Source organism: Mytilus edulis, chromosome 7 (genome assembly GCF_963676685.1).
Source record: "Mytilus edulis chromosome 7, xbMytEdul2.2, whole genome shotgun sequence".
Taxonomy (NCBI): Eukaryota; Metazoa; Mollusca; class Bivalvia; order Mytilida; family Mytilidae; genus Mytilus; species Mytilus edulis.
The window spans coordinates 64,097,658-64,119,871 of NC_092350.1; the positions used below are offsets into that span (position 1 = coordinate 64,097,658).

The 22,214-nt window shown below is 32.2% G+C and overlaps 1 protein-coding gene across 1 annotated transcript in view; it reads right to left on the reverse strand.

The window, feature by feature from the left end:
* Positions 1–836: 836 nt before the first annotated feature.
* Positions 837–22,214, reverse strand: part of LOC139483324 (uncharacterized) — a 34,396-nt gene continuing 13,018 nt past the window's right edge. The window contains exons 6-9 of the mRNA XM_071267349.1: positions 12,528–12,721; positions 8,265–8,349; positions 5,585–5,761; positions 837–1,027 (exon numbers count right to left, since the gene is read on the reverse strand). Coding sequence (XP_071123450.1) covers positions 837–1,027; positions 5,585–5,761; positions 8,265–8,349; positions 12,528–12,721 — 647 coding nt within the window. The remainder of the gene's footprint in view (positions 1,028–5,584; positions 5,762–8,264; positions 8,350–12,527; positions 12,722–22,214) is intronic.

Sequence of the window (22,214 nt, forward strand, 5' to 3'; positions counted from 1 at the left end):
CAAAATCGAATAAAAGTAAAAGTCTAGGAATGTCGTCTTTAATTTTAAAACTCGATTTAACTTAATTACATGTCTATAAGTCAACTGAAAACAATTAACTTTATAATCGGGGCCAAATTAGGCCCTTACCGAACTTACCCCGTCGAGTCTAGTCACAAAATAAAAGATAATTTATTTGATGGCAGTTCAAAACAAAACCACACAATATGACCTTGTCAGAAAATATTCTCTTTGTGTCTTCCAGAAACCAAAGTTTGTGCATGCACTTTACCAATTGCTGTAAAGTTATGCTTACATCATCGAACATTATCAAATATTTATCAACTCTTTTCGGCAAACCACTCTGAACACCAAGATTTAACAAAAGTACGTATTGGTGTCATATTTAGCAGCACATACAGTAGTGTATGTCTGCAAAAATCCTTTCAATATTAATAGTACCTGTACTAAGTGTGGTTCTCTGACTATACTTGATATATCTTGGCGTTTATAAATGCGAGTGATTACAAACTTTATAGTTATATCTCTCTTATATCACGTGGCTTATTCCACAAGCTATTTAAATGACAACCTTCCAACATAGACAATTTTAACCGAATGGTTTCATTTAAGTAGTCATAGAATCAAGTTGAACAGATAAAAGGTATCTTATGGCACACTATGTTTAACCAATTGATTTTAATTTGTTTCCTTTTGAATGTCCGATACATTTACAACTAAGGTAAGAGCAGTCACACAAAGCATTTAATTTTGAAAAGTATAAAAAGTCAATAGCATACAGGTTATGAAGGGATTGATTGTCATTTTCCTCCAAAATAGTGTAATTGTACATTAAATTACAAGAAACATTTCCTTGTAAGTGTAGACTCTATCAATGATATCTCATAGCCTCCATATCTCCTATATTTAACTATATGTCTTTTCACTTCTTTCAATATATCCTCGATATGCTCATCTCTGTATTTTGTCTTGGCAACCTTTATGAATACATTCACGAAATCAATTCCAGCGTTAAGTGAATAAAAGTCTGAAATTAAAAAAAGATAACTGTAACCTGTACCGATACCTATATTTTTCGAGATGCTGTAACTGTTAGTTTTTTTTTTGGAAATTAATACCATTCGTTCTTGGTTGACCATATCAGTCAAATATTATGGAAATAAATATGTGTAAATGCAGGTTAAAATGATTTCTATTGAATCAGCAACGTCTTCCAAAACCATTTGCCACTTTGAAAATCACATTATCTTTCGAGATATGTTGTCTTAATGTATACATTACATTGAGACCAAATGACAGAAATCTAGACTTGCATATGATATATTTGATTATCCCCTGTTAGGGGTTGACCATTTTGAAATGGGGTGGGCGCCTGAGATATCAGATGAGGTTAAAATAATTCTAAGGTCCTTAATGCAGATCAGAACAATATTTTTTGGTTCTGTTCTTCCAAAAAATGACACATTAACTTCCATAACTCTATTGAATATCAAAACTACTTTAGTGTCTATGCAAGCAACTGTATATGTGTTGGTCTTTAAAGTGCTACACGAATGCTCTTTCTAAATAATTAACATATTTTTCATAAACAGGGCTTCAAACTTATTGTTAAACATCCCATTCTAAAGATAGTGCGCATCGGACAAACGTATTCATCATTCTATATTAAAAGACAAATTTAAAGAGTTGGTCCTGCTTTGTTTCATAGAACAGAATGTATCTGTATCTGCATACTACTGGAACTCTCAAAATACTGATTAAAACTTATACAGTAAGTGTGTGTGCGCCACTGATGTAACTTATCGCGCGATATAACTGCCTTAAAACTTTCCACAGTTTTACAGTTCACGGCAGTATTTGGTAGTAAGTTCCAATCGATGATAGTTTGTGGAAAAAATGAATGTTTATATATGTCAGTATTTGCTGATAAGAGTTTTATTTGTTTGACGTTTAGAGTTCTAGATGGTCTAGTATTAAATTATATGTGATGTTCAAAGGGATTGGCTACCAGGTTGTTCACTATTTTGTACAGTAGTACCAGTCTATGTTCGCGTCTACTTTCCACAAGAGGTTTCCATCCAAGGTCCTTCATCATGGAGGTGACACTACTCGTACGTCTATAGTCTTTAAAAACTAATCTAGCTGCTCGTCTTTGTATGTTCTCTATGCCATTTATGTCTTTTTGTAGATATGGGTCCCATACAGTGCCTGAGTAATCTAATACTGAGCAAACAAGCGGGATGTAGGCGGTTTCCTTAAAATGTTTGTTTCAGTGTTTAAGATTCCTTCTGATGAATCCCAGTGTAGAATTAGCTTTGTTGCAGAATGGTCAACGAATGAATTCACGTATCTTGTTTTAGGGAGGGATAAATCTTAAGTTGTAAAAAATCACTCTGATTCATAATAAATATTCTGAAATTGAAATTATCAATATGCTCGATTTCTTCATTGACAACATATTTGTTACGTTTGAAGGACGATTTTCCCAACTAACAATAGGCAATCTCATGGGAATAAACTGTTTACCTCTTCTTACCGACTTGTTCCTTTATTCATATGAGACTGAATTTATACAGTAACTTCAGGAAGAAAGAAAAGAAGACAAACGATAGTACACATGACACAACATAGAAAACTAAAGAATAAGCAACACGAACCCCACCGAAAACTAGGGGTGATCTCAGGTGCTCCGGGAGGGTGAACAGATCCTGCTCCACATGTGGCAACCGTCGTGTTGATTACGTGTTAACAAATCTGGTAAATAGTCTAATTCGGTAGATCACATTCATGAAAGGGAAGGGGATTGTAGTTACGACGTAAGGAACATATCCGATATCATTTGTGAAACGGTTATTCCATAACGGTCAACCAACACGTGATGGCGTCCGTAAAATTTACGAAGGGATGATTTCAACTACACCATTTGGAACTATTGGTTTAACAGCTTCCTTGTGAGCAGCAACTCTCTATCAAGAAAATCATGATAGGAAATGCAAGCACGGTAATATCGTATCAATTGGGAGATATATACCCCGTATGCAGATGCTGCTGGAATGTTGCTACTTAGAAATGGAAAATTCACAATTGGAAAGCTGAATTCATCTCTTTTGTTGCAAAGTTTTGTTTTCAACCGATCCTCAGTGTCAATTTCTAGAAGTAAGTCAAGATATGAAGCCTACTTAACTGTATCTGTAGTATCCGTTATCTTTAGGTCGATGGGATAGATGCGTTCAACATAGTCACCAAATTTTGAATTATTTAGTGAAAGAGCATCATCTATATAGCGGAAAGTAGTCTTATCTTTCTTCCTAAGAAGTTCCTGTATGAAGTCAGCCTCATAATAACTAAGACACAAGTCGGCAAGAAGAGGAGCACAATTTGTGCCCACTGGAATGCCGACAGTCTGTTGAAAAACACTTTCTCCGAACGTAACAAATATGTTGTAAATCAGGCATTCAAACGCATCTACCCCATCGAACTTGAAAAACAGGATACAATGGATACAGTTAGGTCTACTTCATATTTTGACGTACATCTAGGAATTGACAATGAGGATCGGTTGAAAACAAAAACTTTAAGAAAAAAGAAATGATTTCAACTTTCTAATTATACCATTTTTATTTCTATGTAGCAACATCCCATAAACGCCTGCATGCGAAGTTTACATCACCCAGTTAATACGATATTCCAGGGCGTGTATTTCCTATTATGAATTATTTGATAGATAGTTGCTGCTCACAAGGTAGCTGTTAAACCAAGAGTTCCAAGTGAAGTTGAAATCATTCCTTCGTAAGTTTAAAGACGCCATCACGAATTTTGTGTAATATCCGTTTCACAGAGGATAACAAATATGTTCCTAATGTCGTTACTACAAGCACCTGAGATCATCCTCAATTTTTTGGTGAGTTTTGTGTTGCTCAGTCTTAGTTTTCTGTTTTGTGCACTATTGTTTGTTTGTTGGTTTTTTTCCTTTGTGAGCAATGCTGTTTACAGTGTTTTTTTTATCGACAATGTCGACTATGAGATTGAATATAAATATCATTTGAGGGAATTCAATGACGAAACAGTAACTGTAGGGCATATTTAAATACTATGACTCTATAACATATAGCCTATTATTTGTGATTGAGTTAATTTCACGGACATTCTAAAATGAAAACTGTGTCGTTCACGTCGATGACAAATACGACAAATATAATTATATTGAAATAATTACTGGTCCATTAAATTTGTAAAACTAATTATTTTTTCTGGTGTCTTCTCTCTAAATGCATGTATATTAACATCGAAATAAATAAAATATCTATGCTTAGTTGTATTATGATCTTTAATAAGTGACAGTCTTCATGCATTCTCGAATTATTTTATACTAATTGAAGATAAAAAAAAATAAAAAATGGTAGCCCGAAATAGTTGTAGAAGGCTCTAATTGTATTATTTAGAGCATTTGTCAACAACACGAACCCCAACGGGGTGATTATCGTTATTCAACAATATTTTTTTTATATATTACCGTTAGTGATTATTAAATATCGAACTGGATAGGAATGTAGACAAAGAAATCAAATATATTACGAGGATTTTAAGGTAAGTGAAGTATACAAATATACACAATGCCAAAAAATATCAACCTGCATAAAGGAAAATTATAAAACTGCATCACTATTTTTACTAACCATCACTACTGGTTGATGTGTAGGTTTTAAAAATTGAATACTTGTTTAACATTTGGTATATATGCGTAGTAATTATACATGTTATTTCTCTTACACCTAGTATTAGTCTATGATGCTTTGTTTTATTATTTCGTATACAACGCACGTTTTTGTTTTCAATAATGAGCTCACCAAAGCTTATATTTATATGATTCATACAATATATCGAGTTTATCTATATATCTAGCGACTCAAGGTATGCATATGCATAACTTAATGAATAAACATGATAATAATGAAAAGCATAAACTAGCACATATGGAATAAGATTAGAATGTTCAGCCTATAGGCCCAATAAAGGGTACATAGTACAAATATCAAAAGAAACTAAAAACAAAAACTTCAGATTGTCGCAACAATGGCAAACAATTATTGCAGACATCTGTTTATTCATTAAGTTATGCATATGCATACCTTGAGTTGTTAGATAGATCTAAGCCAAAGGTACGACATATACGTTTTACGATACGATATACGTTAAACGAAACAATGTAAAATAAACAATACGAAGTACGCTGAAAGAAGGTTTGTAGTATCGTTTATGGTATGGTTTATGAAACATGGTTTCGTTTATACATCATTTGTTCTGTGTTTGGACGATGTTCGGGAAGCGTACGTACGTCGTGTGTTCACCGTACGTACATATTTCGAACACTAGTCCCATTGTATTTACGTTACAGTGATTGTATCTGTTATCGTAATCATGTTTTCCTGTTTCACTATAATTGTATATTTGCTTTTTTTATTTGTTTTTTTATCTTCAGGTTAGAAAACACATTTTATATCCTAATTCATAAAAAAAAACGAATATATATATAGCGTAGAAAAGAAAGTATAATAGATCAACTTTACATGAAATATTAATTTACCTGATTTTGATAACCATGCTACTAAAATGTCAACATCTATCGACTTATTTTCGGAAGGAACACGTTGCACATCAGCTTTAACTGTTGATGCTGAAAATGAATTAACTTGTTTCCCTGTTTGGTCATGATAATATTGTGGTCCACTAATGGATTGAATGAGAAATATTTTTGGTTTACCTGAAATTAAATTAAAGGTAATTACAATTTAGCCAATTATGTCTACAAGGAAAAACGGAGAACTCGAACACAAGAAACATTTAACAGACAGTATGGAACAAGAAATGGTGTTAACATATAACAAGCACACATGACTAAAGTTTTTACAACACAGCGTTTAACATGAAACTATGTAAACATTTTTAAAAAGGAGATTCATATCTAATGCATTCTGTTTATTACATTGAATTGAGTAGAAATTTAGTTTACAATCAACCATCTCCATAAACCAATAAAATAACTAAAACACTGTGGATGTAAGCCTTCCATTTATTAATAATATCATACCCACTGCCCATTGTGGCTTTTTTCATTTGTTGCAAATGAAAAGATCATGCATGTTTTCATTTTATATACCCTATCAAAAGGGTTGCACTGCTGAGGAAATACATTTCAAAAACAAAACAGGATTATTGGGGAAAAGGATTACAGTCACCAATAAGTATATTTCACGGTAGCCACAAGTCATTGGCTGGATTTTGTATACTAGATTACAGATTTAGGATTTCAGAAAAAAAAGATTTATCTGTAAATTAAGCGGTTTTTTTTATTATTGACATTTGAATATTGATTCCTTCACATAAGCAATGTTGGGAGTCCAGCCGTCTTCTCCTTAGTTAGCATTATTTGAATATTAAAACTAAATTAGATGACGTAACTAGAATACCTGTAAATATTTTAGAGTACTGTAGGACTGTCAGTCTCTGTTAGTTTTAAACATATTTATTTATAGTGGATTGGGAAACAAGTTTTGCAACTTATTTTATCCCCTTCCGACGGACTGTCTCTGTTGGTATATTAACAGCATGTACAAATATACTGCCGCTAATGCGTAACTAATTAATGATATCGCTGAACCATTATTGAATAATACTTCAATAAAAGTGGTAACTTGTCACGTCATGTTGTAAAAACACTAATCGATAAAAGGGGTTATAAAGAAATACACAATACGAATTTAAAATAGAATATGTTGCTTTAAAGGTACTTTGAAAGTATGTTTGTTAATTAAACAACAAACACTATCTGTTAAATATCAGGATAAATGTTTTAATAAACAGCTTATGCTCATTCATTTCATTTATTTCATTCATGAAGTACATTTGGTATAACGGCATATCATGCATATTTTATAATATACCTACTTACACATTAATCTACATATTGACTAAATATTAGTCTAATGTATAAATTGTAACTGTTTTGGTTATGAAGGCTCATATGTTGTCGGTGTGTCTTTGCATTCAGTTTAACCAAAATAATATTAAAATCATCCATTACAACTAATGATATGATTACTTTTCTCTAAAGCACAGGAAAAATAAGATGTGTTTTTATCCCCCCCCCCCCCTTGTGTGATATTATTAGTTACATAGTGTGCTAGTGATCTAATACGGTATATATGGGTCAGTAAATTCAATATGGGGTGAGAGCGAAGCTCGAATCACCATGTGGAATTTACTGACCCCATATATACCGTATTACGTCAACTAGCACACTATGTAACGAATTTATCTTACCGACTATCTTAACGTGTAAAATTTGGACTAGTAACCTATCAAATTGAGCAAGTCTGCAATACCGTTAGCATTACGGAAACTACTTCCATTGATCCTATACAAACAGATGCCAACACTACCAACTTTTTAAGTTTAAATGTGTTTTATGAATTTATTTCCATCTTAATCATCAATTTCTTCGTCTGTTGAAATCTTTAAGATTTTTTTCTCGGTACCGTTTGGTTTTTATAAAGGGACGTAACACCACTACTAACCGTGTATGAAATGAGCTCCGCCTCCCTTCTTACCTAATATGGAATATAAAGGGACGTAACACCACTACTAACCGTGTATAAAATAAGTCTCGCCTCCCTACTAACCTTATATGAAATATACACGGTATTCACGCGAACGCTTTTAACCAATCATATTCCTAGATATGTATAGGAGGTAATATAAAAATTGATATGCCACACACCTTTGTTAGGGCAGATATTCATTGTCCACATAATATTTGTAATACTTTAATTACTGTTAATGACAAAAACTGTCGTAAGAACCATCTATATATGTTAGCGCAAGTACATACCACAAATGGAAGTATTGTATAACACCGTATAATATATTTACTACTGCATGATAGTTATTAAGATGAAGGGAATCAATATGTAGAGTCAGAAATGTCATCAAATTATCTAAAATATGATTTAAGTATACAAATCCGTTGCGATTTCACAATGTTAGACGTAAACGAGTACAAGAATAAACGAGTACTAGTAAACTTAAAGAGAAAACACTCAGTATATCATTGGCTACAGAGGGTGTGAGACTATTTACACTTTTAAAAGTAAGCGAAAATTATTTCCAAAATCAAGTGACAAAGTATTTTAAAGAAATATTGTCCTTAAGCCTCAAGTCATTTTAAATTAAGATAATTATACAAACAAAAACAAGTTAAAACTTACTATTGAATTTTCCTCCACGCTTGATTTTGAATATTTGTTTTATTTCTTCAATAGTGATGTGTGTATCTCTTGTCTTAATTCCGTCCTAAAAACAATTATGACATACATTTATTAGAATATTCGATATAGAATATATACATACGTGTTCATAAACTTGCACAGACCAAAATTACAAATCAAATAAAGTTTTCTCTGAGACCCTTAAACCAAATACATACTCATGCATCAAAATACTACAAATATAGATAATTATATACAACATTCATACATCGAAACGGCATTAATTTATAAAGTAAACCTCTTATTCATTCACATATTTACCACTCTTGGTTTTTTAAGTTGTATGATTATATCTGAATTTTATTGTGCAAAGTAAAATAAACAAGAATGTGTCCAAAGTACACGGATGCCCCACTCGCACTATCCTTTTCCATGTTCCATGGACCGTGAAATTGGGTAATAATCTAATTTGGTATTAAAATTAGAAAGATTATACTATAGGGAACATATGTACAAAGTTTCAAGTTGATTGGACTTCAATTTTATCAAAAACTACCTTGACCAAAACCTTTAACCTGAAACTCCCACTTACATTTTCTATGTTTAGTGGACCGTGAAATTAGGGTCAAAAGTCTAATTTGGCTTCAAAATTAAAAACATTATATCATAAGCAACAAGTTTACTAAGTTTCAAGTTGATTGGACTTCAGCTTCACCAAAAACTACCTTGACCAAAAACTTTAACCTGAAACTCCCACTTTCATTTTCTATGTTCAGTGGACCGTGAAAAGTGGGTCAAAAGTCTAATTCGGCTTGAAAATTAGAAAGATCATATCATAAGCAACAAGTCTACTAAGTTTCAAGTTGATTGGACTTCAGCTTCATCAAAAACTACCTTGACCAAAAACTTTAACCTGAAACTCCCACTTTCATTTTCTATGTTCAGTGGACCGTGAAAAGTGGGTCAAAAGTCTAATTCGGCTTTAAAATTAGAAAGATCATATCATAAGCAACAAGTCTACTAAGTTTCAAGTTGATTGGACTTCAGCTTCATCAAAAACTACCTTGACCAAAAACTTTAACCTGAACGGACGGACGCACAGACGGACGCACAGACGGACGCAAAGACGGACGCACAGACGAACGGAGCCACAGACCAGAAAACATAATGCCCCTCTACTATCGTAGGTGGGGCATAAAAACAAACAAAAAACGAAATTCGAGGACATTGCTAAACGAAAAGTCCCTAGTAAGCAAAGGGCAAAATTAAAGGCTCAAAACTCATTGAACGAATGAATATTCTTGACTTGTCATAGATATCCCCAAACTGAGATACAATAGTATTGTACTATTGTATAGTATAGTATATGCTTAGTTGTATAATGTGTATAGGCAATTATTACAAAAGAGATACTTGTTATGTGATACTCAAACTTACAAATGCGATCAACATATTCATGAAATTTACGCCTATATAATTTATTTTCATACTGCTATTATTACACAAGTAGTGTACATCATTTCAAATTGTTTTGAATATGCTGTTCATGTTTTCGCTTTTCGTATCATGAAAATCAATATTGAATCATCAGCAAATAAATCAAGTTTTGAAAGTTTACCATGCACTGGTAAAACATTGATATCAATTAGAAAAATAGAAGACCTAAAATAAAACATTGAGCCACGCTGTATTTTATAAACGTTTTATCATGATTACTTTTTGCGTCTGAACTTCTTGTTGTCTTTAAGACAAATATGTTGTATCAATTTATCGTATGCTTACTGATATGGTAACATTGTAGGCTTTCTAAGAAAATGGCTTGATTATTACAACATTTCCTTACTGAATCCAAAAAAGCCGTGACAACTATCTCTCTATTATTCAAATATCTTTCCTAAATTTTAATCAGATTATTGTAAGACATACATGTAATTCCGGATGACAATTTTTGAAGTTGTTCTTATGATATCCCCAATGGAGAATTTGCGTGATTGAATGTATTTCCAATTCAAATACTAGTACATACATTTGAAACAGCCCATATTGAAATATGTTTTCAGTTGTACTTTCGTTTTTTTTATGCTTGATTATCAACATTCTAACGAAGATTGAGTGTATTGTTTCGGGCGTTCTTCAAGATCCATACTGAAATATCTCTAAACTGGTCTAATCCGTTCAATGTACTTCAAAATTAGGTTGATTGCATTTTTTAAAGGTTAACAATGACAGTTTATTTCTTTATTGATTTTTCGCCCCACTTTAATCGCAATATTACCAGAGACAAGGTTTATTGTAATAGTGTATCATGAATGGTTACCGTGACTATCATCTGTGAAGTCCGGAGTGTGTTCTGTTAAATTGTTCTTTTAAAATTGTTACACGATGATGACTGCTGTACCCATATTTTGACAATTTTATTTCTTATGTCTGTTTAGTTCACGCATCATTGTCAATATAACGGAATTTGATGAGACTATCATCACAGTGAGGGGTTTAGCGCTTTAAACCCTGGTTTAATCCACCATTTTCTACATTTGAAAATGCCTGTTCCAAATCAGGAATATGACAGTTCTCGTCCATTCGTTTTTGATGTGTTTTGTCATTTGATTTTGCCATGTGATTATGGACTTTCAAATTCGATTTTCCTCTGAGTTCAGTATGTTTGTGATTTTACTTTTCCCGTACAAGAGAGATTTGAATATTTATCTTTTTTTTTTAATTTTTCGTGATTTGGTTGAAATTTAACCCACAATTGTTGATCTGAAATTATGTGGTAACCTATAATTTTATCATGAGACTTACACAGAGAGTCACCCCAGATCAAAAGGCTATATATTTAAACATTTAAATCGATTAAATCAATAAAAGTCCAAACAACAGTAAATGTTCGTTTAACATGTTCAATGTTTAATTTTGTCAAGTATCGAGTTTGGAGTTACAAAAGTGGAGCTGCATGTTTTGAATTTTTAGAGTTTGTGAAAAATGTAAGATGTGATAAAAACCGATGTAGAGTTTCTAGTTCAGAATGATAATTTTCGAATCACGGAATTGATTGGGAAGTTAATATTTCGATTTGAAGTTACAAATGATAAACTGTAAGTTTATACAGTTCAGTTGCGATCTTTCGTTCATTAAAATTGCCTAAAGTGATTGTATTATCAAACTGATATCAATACATTTAAAATATCTTTAAAATATACCTTCGGAGTACGAAATTTAGATACAGGCACTGATAATCTGTTTAGCTATAGATGATGATGCGGAGGAAGTAGAGGAGAAGAAGGAGGACGACGACGATCAAATAACATTCAACTCCTAGTATCAAATATTTATGTAATATATCAACAGATATAAAGAATAGATGAAAGCTGTTTAAAAGTCAAAATATGTTACAAAAACAATCTATATTTATACTAAATAAAATGTATGATATATTATCAAATAAGCGTTTTGGTTCATTAGTTACAATATCGTCAAAATTTTGAGAAATCGGGTAAAAAATAGTACAATATCAGGCTTGATTCCTCCTTTCCCCCTTATTAACCTGGCCATATGTACAGCTAATAAAGCTTAGCAAACCAACATAAGTTTTCAGGAAATACATTGTACCTTCCTTGCAGACCCGTTTTAATAATTGTAATCAAAAATGTTTATAGAATGGATAATGCAAATTATCTACTTCTGATTTTACAGTACTCTTAGAACATTTTGAAAAAAAAGTAGGAAAATAACACTACACAAAACATAATACACAAAATAAAGAATGAAGAATGAAGTATAGGAAAATTATTGAAAGACAAATAAACACTATACGATAATTGCACACATCAATGTCACTCTCAAGAAGCCTGACACCGGTTTTAGTAAACTTTACACCAAATCCTGACAACGTTTGTCAATTTTTCGAAAAGATGACTGTAATTAGGAACGCTAATGCCAATTAAATTTTCCATATAAACAGTACTCTCCATCAGAATGAACTATTGAATGAATTTGGAGATACATGCACCATATATGCAGATGCAACTAGAATAATAATACACAGAAGTTTCACAGTTGAGAAATTGGAAGCATATGCATGGATGCCATAACAGCTACTTGATCGAATTTCCTGTTTTTGGTGCACGTATATGAATCTTTTCTATCAATAAAAGAAGATTTGAAGAAAGAGCAACTATTTTGTCGTAGCATGGATTTTGCCTATGTCGTAAATAAAAAAACGAGACATATTGGTATAAGAATTTGGGTTATAAAATGCAGTACCTTAATTCTATGACTCATAATTACACAGATAAAGGAATGATAATCATTGGAGTTTTCTTCCATGTATCTTCTGTCAATTTTCTTGAAATATTTCTGTAACTCAATTTTTGTCATATCGTGTGTAGTACATTCCACCTGATATTTGAGTTCATTATTGAAGAAATTGGAAAGATTCTGCACGTCCTTTATAGAATCTGTATAACATACAAATAAAAAACAATTACAAATCATAATCAAAAAGACAATAATATCGTTACTGATTGCTAACAGAATGTAATCAAATGTTACAATTTTTATCAGGCAAGCTAAAAAAATGTTGGAATCTGGGAAAACAGAATGATGAGCGTCAGAACCATATGGGTTACACATAAAAACCAAAAACACAAAATATACCCTTTCGTCATTGAATCAATAAATTGACGTCAAGGTCAGATGAATCCTATAACACAATCATGCACATGACATGTACAACTATTCTAAAAATTAACTAGATCAACTAGCTGTAGATACTTGTAACATGTGTAAATATAAAACTGAATATATGTAGTTGTTGATCACTGATGAACTATGTAAGAATATCAAGATTACCTGACTCCTAAGACACCAATACATTAACGGATCTATAACCTACGTGTTACTTACCACCAAATAGTAAATGAATAAATACAGAGCTGAGCCATAAGCGCATGACACGCCTGTCGCTTTTTCAAAAAATAAATTTCTAAAACTTCTCAGCCATAAAAAAATCGAAAGTGTATGGCAAAAACTAAAGGTATGTTATTTTAATAGATACAAACCGGTCAAAACATGTTCATGATGCTCAAAGAACTGTTGAGTAATTTTTCGAAAAAATTGAAAATATCCCTTTTTTATGAATAAAACTCCTTAACTGGAAACGTAAAATATAGAATTAATAAAAATCGACAGGGAATCCAAGTCGATAAATAAATAATAAATAATAAGTTTATACATATTTATTTAAAGTGGATTGGGAAACAAGTTTTGCAACTTATATTAATCCCTTTCTACTTAGCGGGTGCGAAGGCTGCCTTGTAGCGGTATTAGCCTGCTCTTTTTCGAAATCAATAACGGTGTCCCTAACGTGCAAGAAATATGGCTCTCTCTTAACACGGGTCAGCCATGTATCTCCCCTTCCGACGGACTATCATCGTTTCCTCAAGACAATACTTGCAAATGGTGTCAAGGGAGAGCCGAAAATTCAATCCGATTAATAAATAATCAAAGTTTCATGCAAATTGCGGAAGCGATTTTGAGTTATTGTCCGCTATGTTGACGACGGACGGACGGGCGATCAGACAGAACAACCGGCATCGGAACATCATAAAATATTCCGTAATTGTGTGTATACAAATAAATCAAAAACTGACAAAAAAAAATCAACAATCTAAATTTAATCCTGAAAAATTGGCTTCATTTGGGTTATCCATGGTTGTTTTGCCCTAAGTTAATTTGCTTCTGGCAGGACAAGGACTTTTGCTTGTCACGATCCGCTCTCATTGAAATTATTATTTGAAAGGGAGATCTATACAATTATCATTTTGATAACAGTCAATCCAGAAAAGCACCTGAAACTCCAAATTCATAAAATGTTATTTCGAATATATACTATAAGTAGCGACATCTTCAGGATATTACAGTTATTAAACCAATAAATCTAGCTTGATACTTGAATTTAATGTCAAGGATCAGTAAATGACCAGTTCATGTATTTTTTTTAGAAATTCAGAACTCAATTAGATATTGCAAATATGCATCAGACAATGTAAACAAAAAAAATTAGTCACCGATATGTTTTTGCCTTTATTCGGAAATGTTATACCATTATTCCGTATTCCGTCAACCCCAATGTTACCCTCTTTTATTGAAACGTATTTTAGTGAAATGCTAATTTGTAAAAATATGATATGTTCATTATCAATATACATGTTTAAAACAATTACTTATTCAGTCGAAAAATACTTTGTGAGTATATGAACGCAAAAATAGTAATGACATACAAATAGAAATCCTTCAAACGCATTTGACTTAATTAAAGATGTAAATGAAGCTACATTTTTTTCTGTCTTTTGTGATAATGGGTTTTTAAAATAAGTTCCGATAGGAGATTGGCAATATCATTAATAAGACCCCTCATGTTCATGTGCCAATATAAGGGGACGTTGTTTCAGTCCAGATTTCGCCATTTTTCAAACCATCTCTTTTGATAAAACTGAAGTAAAGTGAACGAAGTCAGTCTCTTATTCAACGAATTGTATTGTCTAACAGACTGAGAAACACATTTCACTGAGACTAATTGTTGTGCAACTTTCTCAGTGGAAATATCAAATACTAAGTTCTCCTGATTATATCTTTAACCACGTTCGTTTCCTCTCTGGTAGTACAGTTTTTAGCAAAGATAGCGAGTAAAATAAAACAACCATTAACTTTTGTTCAAAACAATCAAAGAAAGAATTACTTTAGATGAAATGAACTACAACTCTCCAATTCAAAAGCTTTGCACAATGCGCAAGTAAAACACAGTTGTCAGTGTTATGGCAAATATCACCTTTTAATTGTAGCCAACAAATGACACAAATCAATAATATAGTTTAACAAGATTTATTTTATATTTTACACAAGTTTATTATTCAGAAGTATTACACAAAAAAGAAATGGTAACTTTAGGGGGTAAATGTTCTACTAGTTGCTGTAATGAGTACACATCTTCAACGGCATTATCTGTGTCGTATTTGACACCAAGAATATCAAATACTAAGTTCTCCTGATTATATCTTTAACCACGTTCGTTTCCTCTCTGGTAGTACAGTTTTTAGCAAAGAAAGCGAGTAAAAAAAACAACCATTAACTTTTGTTCAAAACAATCAAAGAAAGAATTACTTTAGATGAAATGAACTACAACTCTTCAATTCAAAAGCTTTGCACAATGCGCAAGTAAAACACAGTTGTCAGTGTTATGGCAAATATCACCTTTTAATTGTAGCCAACAAAAGACACAAATCAATAATATAATTTAACAAGATTTATTTTATATTTTACACAAGTTTATTATTCAGAAGTATTACACAAAAAAGAAATGGTAACTTTAGGGGGTACCCAACACTATACCCCAAAAAAATCTTGTCGTTTACTTTTTCTTATTTTTTTTATTGATATACTAGGCCAACCTAAATATCTTGTAAAAAAATTAAACGATTTGAACCATAAGTTTTAAAGATTTGGCAACTCAAATATGGCATCTTTTACATACTAGTATAGGCCAAAATTGGAAGTTTCTGAAATATGGGTATAGGGTTAAATATGTAAAAAAATAATCAAATTTAATCCATAATTGACAAAAGCATAGCTAATAAGGCTAGTTGAGGTGAATATTAGTTCACTGATACCCTTTTCCTGTATTTTTTTTTATTCCGGATTTAAAATAGGGGATATCAAAATCAGCCCCGAAAAGTGAATACTGTGCTTTTAGTATTTGAAGAAGATACAAATATATTGCATCAATAACAACACCCTTGAATTAACTGGTGATTTTTTCATTTATTACTGAGATAATCCAACGATTATTTAAGGGTCTATATGAAGTGTGTACTTAAATTTTCTTTATCTTTGAACAACACGCTTATGCTGTAAAATCCTCAATAAATTATTTCATTTTAAAATTCTTCGATTATAACATGATTTCTCTATTCTGTACATGTTTTTTGTCTGTGATCGCTATTGTATTAAATCATTAATTAATTTCCATTTTTATTCTTTATACTTTTGGAAACCTTAATTTTAATTAATTAAATTTGTTGCTCCTATTTTTCTATTCATTTTTCATATTTGCCATTTTATCCTTCATTCTGCAAATCCCTTGTAGGTGTTATTTAATGTGAAAATACATTAATGTACTTCCATGCAGAAAGCATTTGTAGTTGATACCAATGAATATAAAAACAAGAAGATTTGGTGTGATTGCCAATGAAACAACCATCCACCAGAGTTCACATGAGGTTGATATAAGTAATTGCAGACTTTTGTACGGATTTAAATAAGACAAAAAACACGTCGTATAGTCAGCTATAAAAAGCCCCGATATAAAAAAAGTGGAAAAATCAATCAGGAAAACTAACGGCCTTATTTTGATTAAAAAAAATTACGATTATTCAAGCATTGAGAAGCGTATCAACCGAGAATCGTTGTCTTTGATTTTGTCTGCAATTGTAAGCCCCGAACTATACGTTCCTCTTCGTGTATTGATAATTACTCAAAACAAACACGATATTGTGAATCATCTTACCGAATCCTGTTGTTCCTACGTCAAAATAGACACATGTCATTCTATTTAATTTCATGGGCTTAGCTTCGGCTGGTTCAGGTGGAGGTAACAACTAAATTTTATTGTCATCAGTGTTAGTATGGCTATTAGGTGATGATACGTCCGACTCGTGTATGTTTTCAATTTTTATTTCTTTTGATTTTTCTGCCCTTTTCTACAATCTATTCAACTTGGACGTTTTAGGATGATAAACATTTTTAAATCATATATACTTTTTTTTTAATTCGGAAAGATACTGAATTCGATATACAAGCATCTATATTTGGAAAAATGTAGAGTTCTAACATGTCTAAGTAGACTAATTCAAATAAATTGAAGGGTCACTCTTTTATTAAATTATATCGTGAGACAATTTCCTTTCTCTCGAAAATAAGTGAGGCTTGTAGTATATTTTTTAATAGATATATAACATTAAATTTTTAAAACAAGTGCATTTAACATATGTGATAATGAATTCTGCTTTCTTTTCAAATGCGTGTAAATAAAAAAAAAAGTTGTAAAAGCGAGAAACCTGGATGGCAGCAAGATAATTCCAATTTGATTCACAGCGTAACATTGTATATGTCCTTTATGTACAAAAAACATTGAAATTTGTAGGAAAAACATTGCAAATTATATCATTCTGCTGATTCCTGATTGTGCATCAAATATATTTTTTTAAAAGTCAAATATTGTATTTCATTTAGGTTTATATCATTACTTGACTCTGTAATAAATGAGCAACCATTGTTCTTCTGGGCAACACGAGAGGCAATACGGTATGTCAAAGACTCACTGCCAAAAACTTGTTTTGCTTTTTGGTACCTTCATCGCGAACATATATTTGAATGACCCATTTCCTTGAGAACTACCTAAATGCGAAAATTTTCGAACTTTGATGCATATGCTTCGAAAAGTTTGTTAAGATCGATCTCAAATTCGTCTCTTTACAGAGTCTGGCAATTGTTGTGCTGTCGTCATCAATAGTTATGCTGCAGACTTAACAGCCTGTTTTTTCTATTGCCTTCACCATTTGAAATGCTAGTTCAGATTCCATGGATTTTGACTTTTTTGGTGATCTATTCTGCAGTCACGGCCATCTCTGTTCTCATCTACACGGTCACATTTCCTACAATCTCCATAATTCAGACCAATTTCCAGTCTTCTTTCCTAAGTGTTGTATGTCCAAATGAAATAAAATGATTATATTATTCATTGACTCTTCTTGAATAGAACAACGTTGTATTGCTTTGTATACGATAGGAACAAACAAAAGAGTGATGAATAAATTTGAAATTACAAAATGATTCTGACTTATGGTTTTAAGTATATCTAAGACTGTTATAGCATATACCACTTCCACGTTTTTGCCATGTACCATCAAACGATCCATTGAGTGTATCTAAACCATCTACTTCAGTTTCCTCATTATCTACGATATTAGAAGTGGTTTCTGGTATTCTAAGTGAGAAAGACTTTAAACTTAGATTTATTTTAATATAAATTCTTTTAAACATCACTAATTTATCGTTATCACAACTTGATAATTATTTTACACAGATTTTTTTAAAATTTCAATTGAATGTGCTTGTCAAGGGCATAATACAATATTAGACATTGTTTGGACCAAAACAAGAATGTGTCTATAGTACACAGATCGATGCACCAGAAGCACTATCATTTTCTATGTTCAGTGGAAAGTGAAATAGGGGTAAAACATATAATATGGAATTAGAACTAGAAAGATCATATATACATTTTTAAGGTGATAAGACATCAACTTGTTCAAATACTACCTTCAAGTGGGAAAGATGGACTGACGAATGGTCGCAGAAACAAAAAAAAACCCATAATGACCCTAGGATGGGTATAAACATAATCAAGTATGGAGACAAAGAAAAGAATAAAAAACATTTTAATCGGTAAACACGAATTATTTTAATTGAACAAACAAAAAAACCGACTGTTTATACGTGATAAATCTTCTTAATTTCGTCTTCAGAATCAAATCCGTAATAACGAGTTTCTCAGTACGGATTACGATTCAAAGTATGACTTAAGTTGGTCCTAAATAGGCCTACGTATAAAGAAGGAAACACACTTTCTTTCGCTTGATTTACCGTAGTAACAAACTGATTTATATCGAATATGATATATTACATGAATGAGAACAATTATTGTTTATACAAGTTAATGACATATTGAATCACACGTAGCTTAATGGTAAATACCTCAGATGTTATAGGGACTGTCATATATATAAAAAAAAACTCTTATCAAGATACGAATTTTAAACTCCTTGTTAAAAAACTGCATCAAAACAGATGCATGGATTCAATATCCCAAAGAACGAAATGGCAAAACATTTGAGCGATAAAAAAAACGTTTAAGCGCAAAAGTATACATCATTTCAACGCCTTTATTACAGACATTTGAGCCAAAACAAAAATAGGCGGACTTGCGGTATGGGCTTAGCTTATTATTAAAGTCATACGGTGACCTATAGTTGTCAGTATTACTCTAATTGATTGGTAAGAAGAGATTAACCCAGGACTACACTATCATTACAACTAAAACATGTCAAATTTCTCGGTTGTAAAATCAGGGTATAAATATTTTTAAAAACTTCAAATGTCCTATTTGAAAATCAAGATAAGGTTAATACTGCGACGCAAAAATGTCCAGTGATAGTGGTGCTCGAATGACCCTATTTGTATTTCGCTCAATTCAAGTGCCCTATGCAATTGCTCACCCTATTTCATCTGTTAATATGCATATTTTTTAAGTCTAGTAATCATGATCAGTGGATAGTGCAAAAAGGGGGGTCCATGGGTTCGAACCCCGCTTTTATTTTTTAGCGATAAATGCATTTTGAAAGGGGACATATAATTCGAACTCCCCCTTTTTATTATTGTTTGGACTCCCTCCCCCATAATTATTATCCCTTATGTGTGATCGATTTCTTTTTTTTTTATTGAAATCATTTATGTATTTGGAAACAGTGTTATATCTGGTTTTGAAGATTATGTAGCATTCAATTATAATGATATATTGTACGTAGTACATGTATGCTCATTGCTATTTCTTTTTCTAAAGGTTTCTAACATGACCATTTAGCGTTATCTTAAAGGGTTTTTCCAATTTCTCTTTCTCTTGATAATAAAAGTGTTACTGACAGGAGGTAAGATGAGAGCAGTTACAAAGTTCACTGTTTGGAATGGGCTCATTCCTTCATATACATAGGCTAAATAAAGATATGTTTCTCATTATGTTTTAGAGCTATTTATAATCATATATAGTATAAAACATTTACAACAAAATAAATAAAAAATACGGAGGTTGAGACATGACATACACACAGATGTACATATATATGTGCAATATGCCTACCAAAATTAAACCCAAAAAATATAAAATCAATGGTACACATAAAGGCTGAAACAAGACTGGAAAATTCGTCCTTTGTTAAAGTCCATCTGCTCAAATGCATATCATCAGATGTCTTTTCCTTTTCCAATGTTTGTGTCCTGGTATTGTTGTCTGGTTTGCTGTCTTATTGAAGAACTGACTACTTATTGGATTTTCATTTTACTTTCGGTACTAAAAGGAGATATCCAAGCTCTGCCACCGACGTCCCTGACGCCAGCCAAGTTCCTGATTTTAATTTCGAAGATCGTCTTCATGGCTATTTTTAAGTTCATTTTCAATATTCTGTAGCATTTCTTCATCTTCAATTTTAGCAATCAAGTTCATTTTCTAAGAAGTTACATACTCTCAATCATATGAATGGTTGTCCCTTCGGAAAGAAGCCGGTTGCAACATTGCGTTATATTGTCAAAGGGACGTCACTCGTACAAATTGTCACAACATTTCGCGGAATCCGCTAGACGGCGTTCATTAAGTGTAACTTGAACTCAATAACTAATTCTTGTAATATTAGCATTTATAAACATACTAGAATATAATTTGGTCGTTAATTTTGTTTCACTAGGTGTACATTTTGATATCATAATGCCAAACATACCATCGTAAACTGTAAACTGTAATTTTTTTGTCGATTTCACTTCATAATATTCATGGGCGATACACATTAATGATTTCTTGAGTTTCAAAGAGATTTGGATCATTTTTTTTATATATTGAATCATGAACAATAAGCTTATAGATCAGATGTAGTATACCATGAAGACGTTTTGTTATTGGGAAACTGGCATACCCAAGAAAACTTTAAGTTGACATTTAAAAGTCATTGAAAAATGATAGTCATTTCGAGAACCTGGAACGTTTGTGGGTGAGCTATTTTACTGTCAAAACATAGTAGATAAATGTGAAAAATTACATTGATACCAGTGTGGAAATCAGTTATATCGTAAGGCTAAACATCAATTTGGCATCTTCCGTGGTGTCTATTTACGGTGTGGGGCATGGATTAGCAAATGTGAGTTAAAAGGATATTATTGTCTTTGAGTTGGAGGACTTCGACGAAAACTTTTTTTTGTAGGTTGACACCAGGAGTGTTAAAAAAGGCTGACTTTTTTTTGTCCCTATTGATATATATAACTACCGATGTTAAGCCCATAAATAAACAAAGAGGTTGGTCAAAATGAAAAAAGGAAAAAAGAATCATAGGACAAGAGCTTGTTACCATAGTCACCAAAATGAAGAGAAACAGACGCAATATATAGAAGCAATCTATGGGAGAACTTCTAGCAGTAGAGTCCTAAGTGTCCGTCCAAAAAGCAGGTTTATAGGGTTGCAACCACAAAACGAGTGAATACCCCATGCAAATGAGCATTTGGTGTTATAATAATGAGGAAGTAGACCATCTCAAGGGCGATGTCCACACATATTGCTGTCCAGTTCTTCCAGAATAGGTGACCGTAAGGTCACATTGGCTCTGAAATGTCATTTTCCGACAGATCCTCCGTTCTGAATGAGAAGTGTTTGATTCTATGCAACTAGTTGAACGTAAGGCTCAGAAGTTAAAGCCCGTCTCACAGTTCTGTTTGACTCGTAGAGTGGTCTAAGACCTCAAGAAAGGAAATCAGCTGTAATAGAGACATCCATTCTAAAGTACAAAACATCAAGGACCTGATCCCTTGGCAGGGAAAGGAGATTCTTTTGAGCACAAAGTAACCACATATTCAGGTCTTAAATTGCAACTTGGAATCTTCAGACCAAATTTTTTTCATTAAAAACAAACAATTAGACAGCGAAGTGGTTAATTAACTTGTTTTCAGTCTACCTTTGAAAATATAATTCAACGTATGACTCTTTCTTAGCAAATCAAATTAGTGAGAATGTACAATGAAAAAACACATCATTCAATCTATCATTAAATTTGAGTTTCAGTTCTGGCGTAAATACAA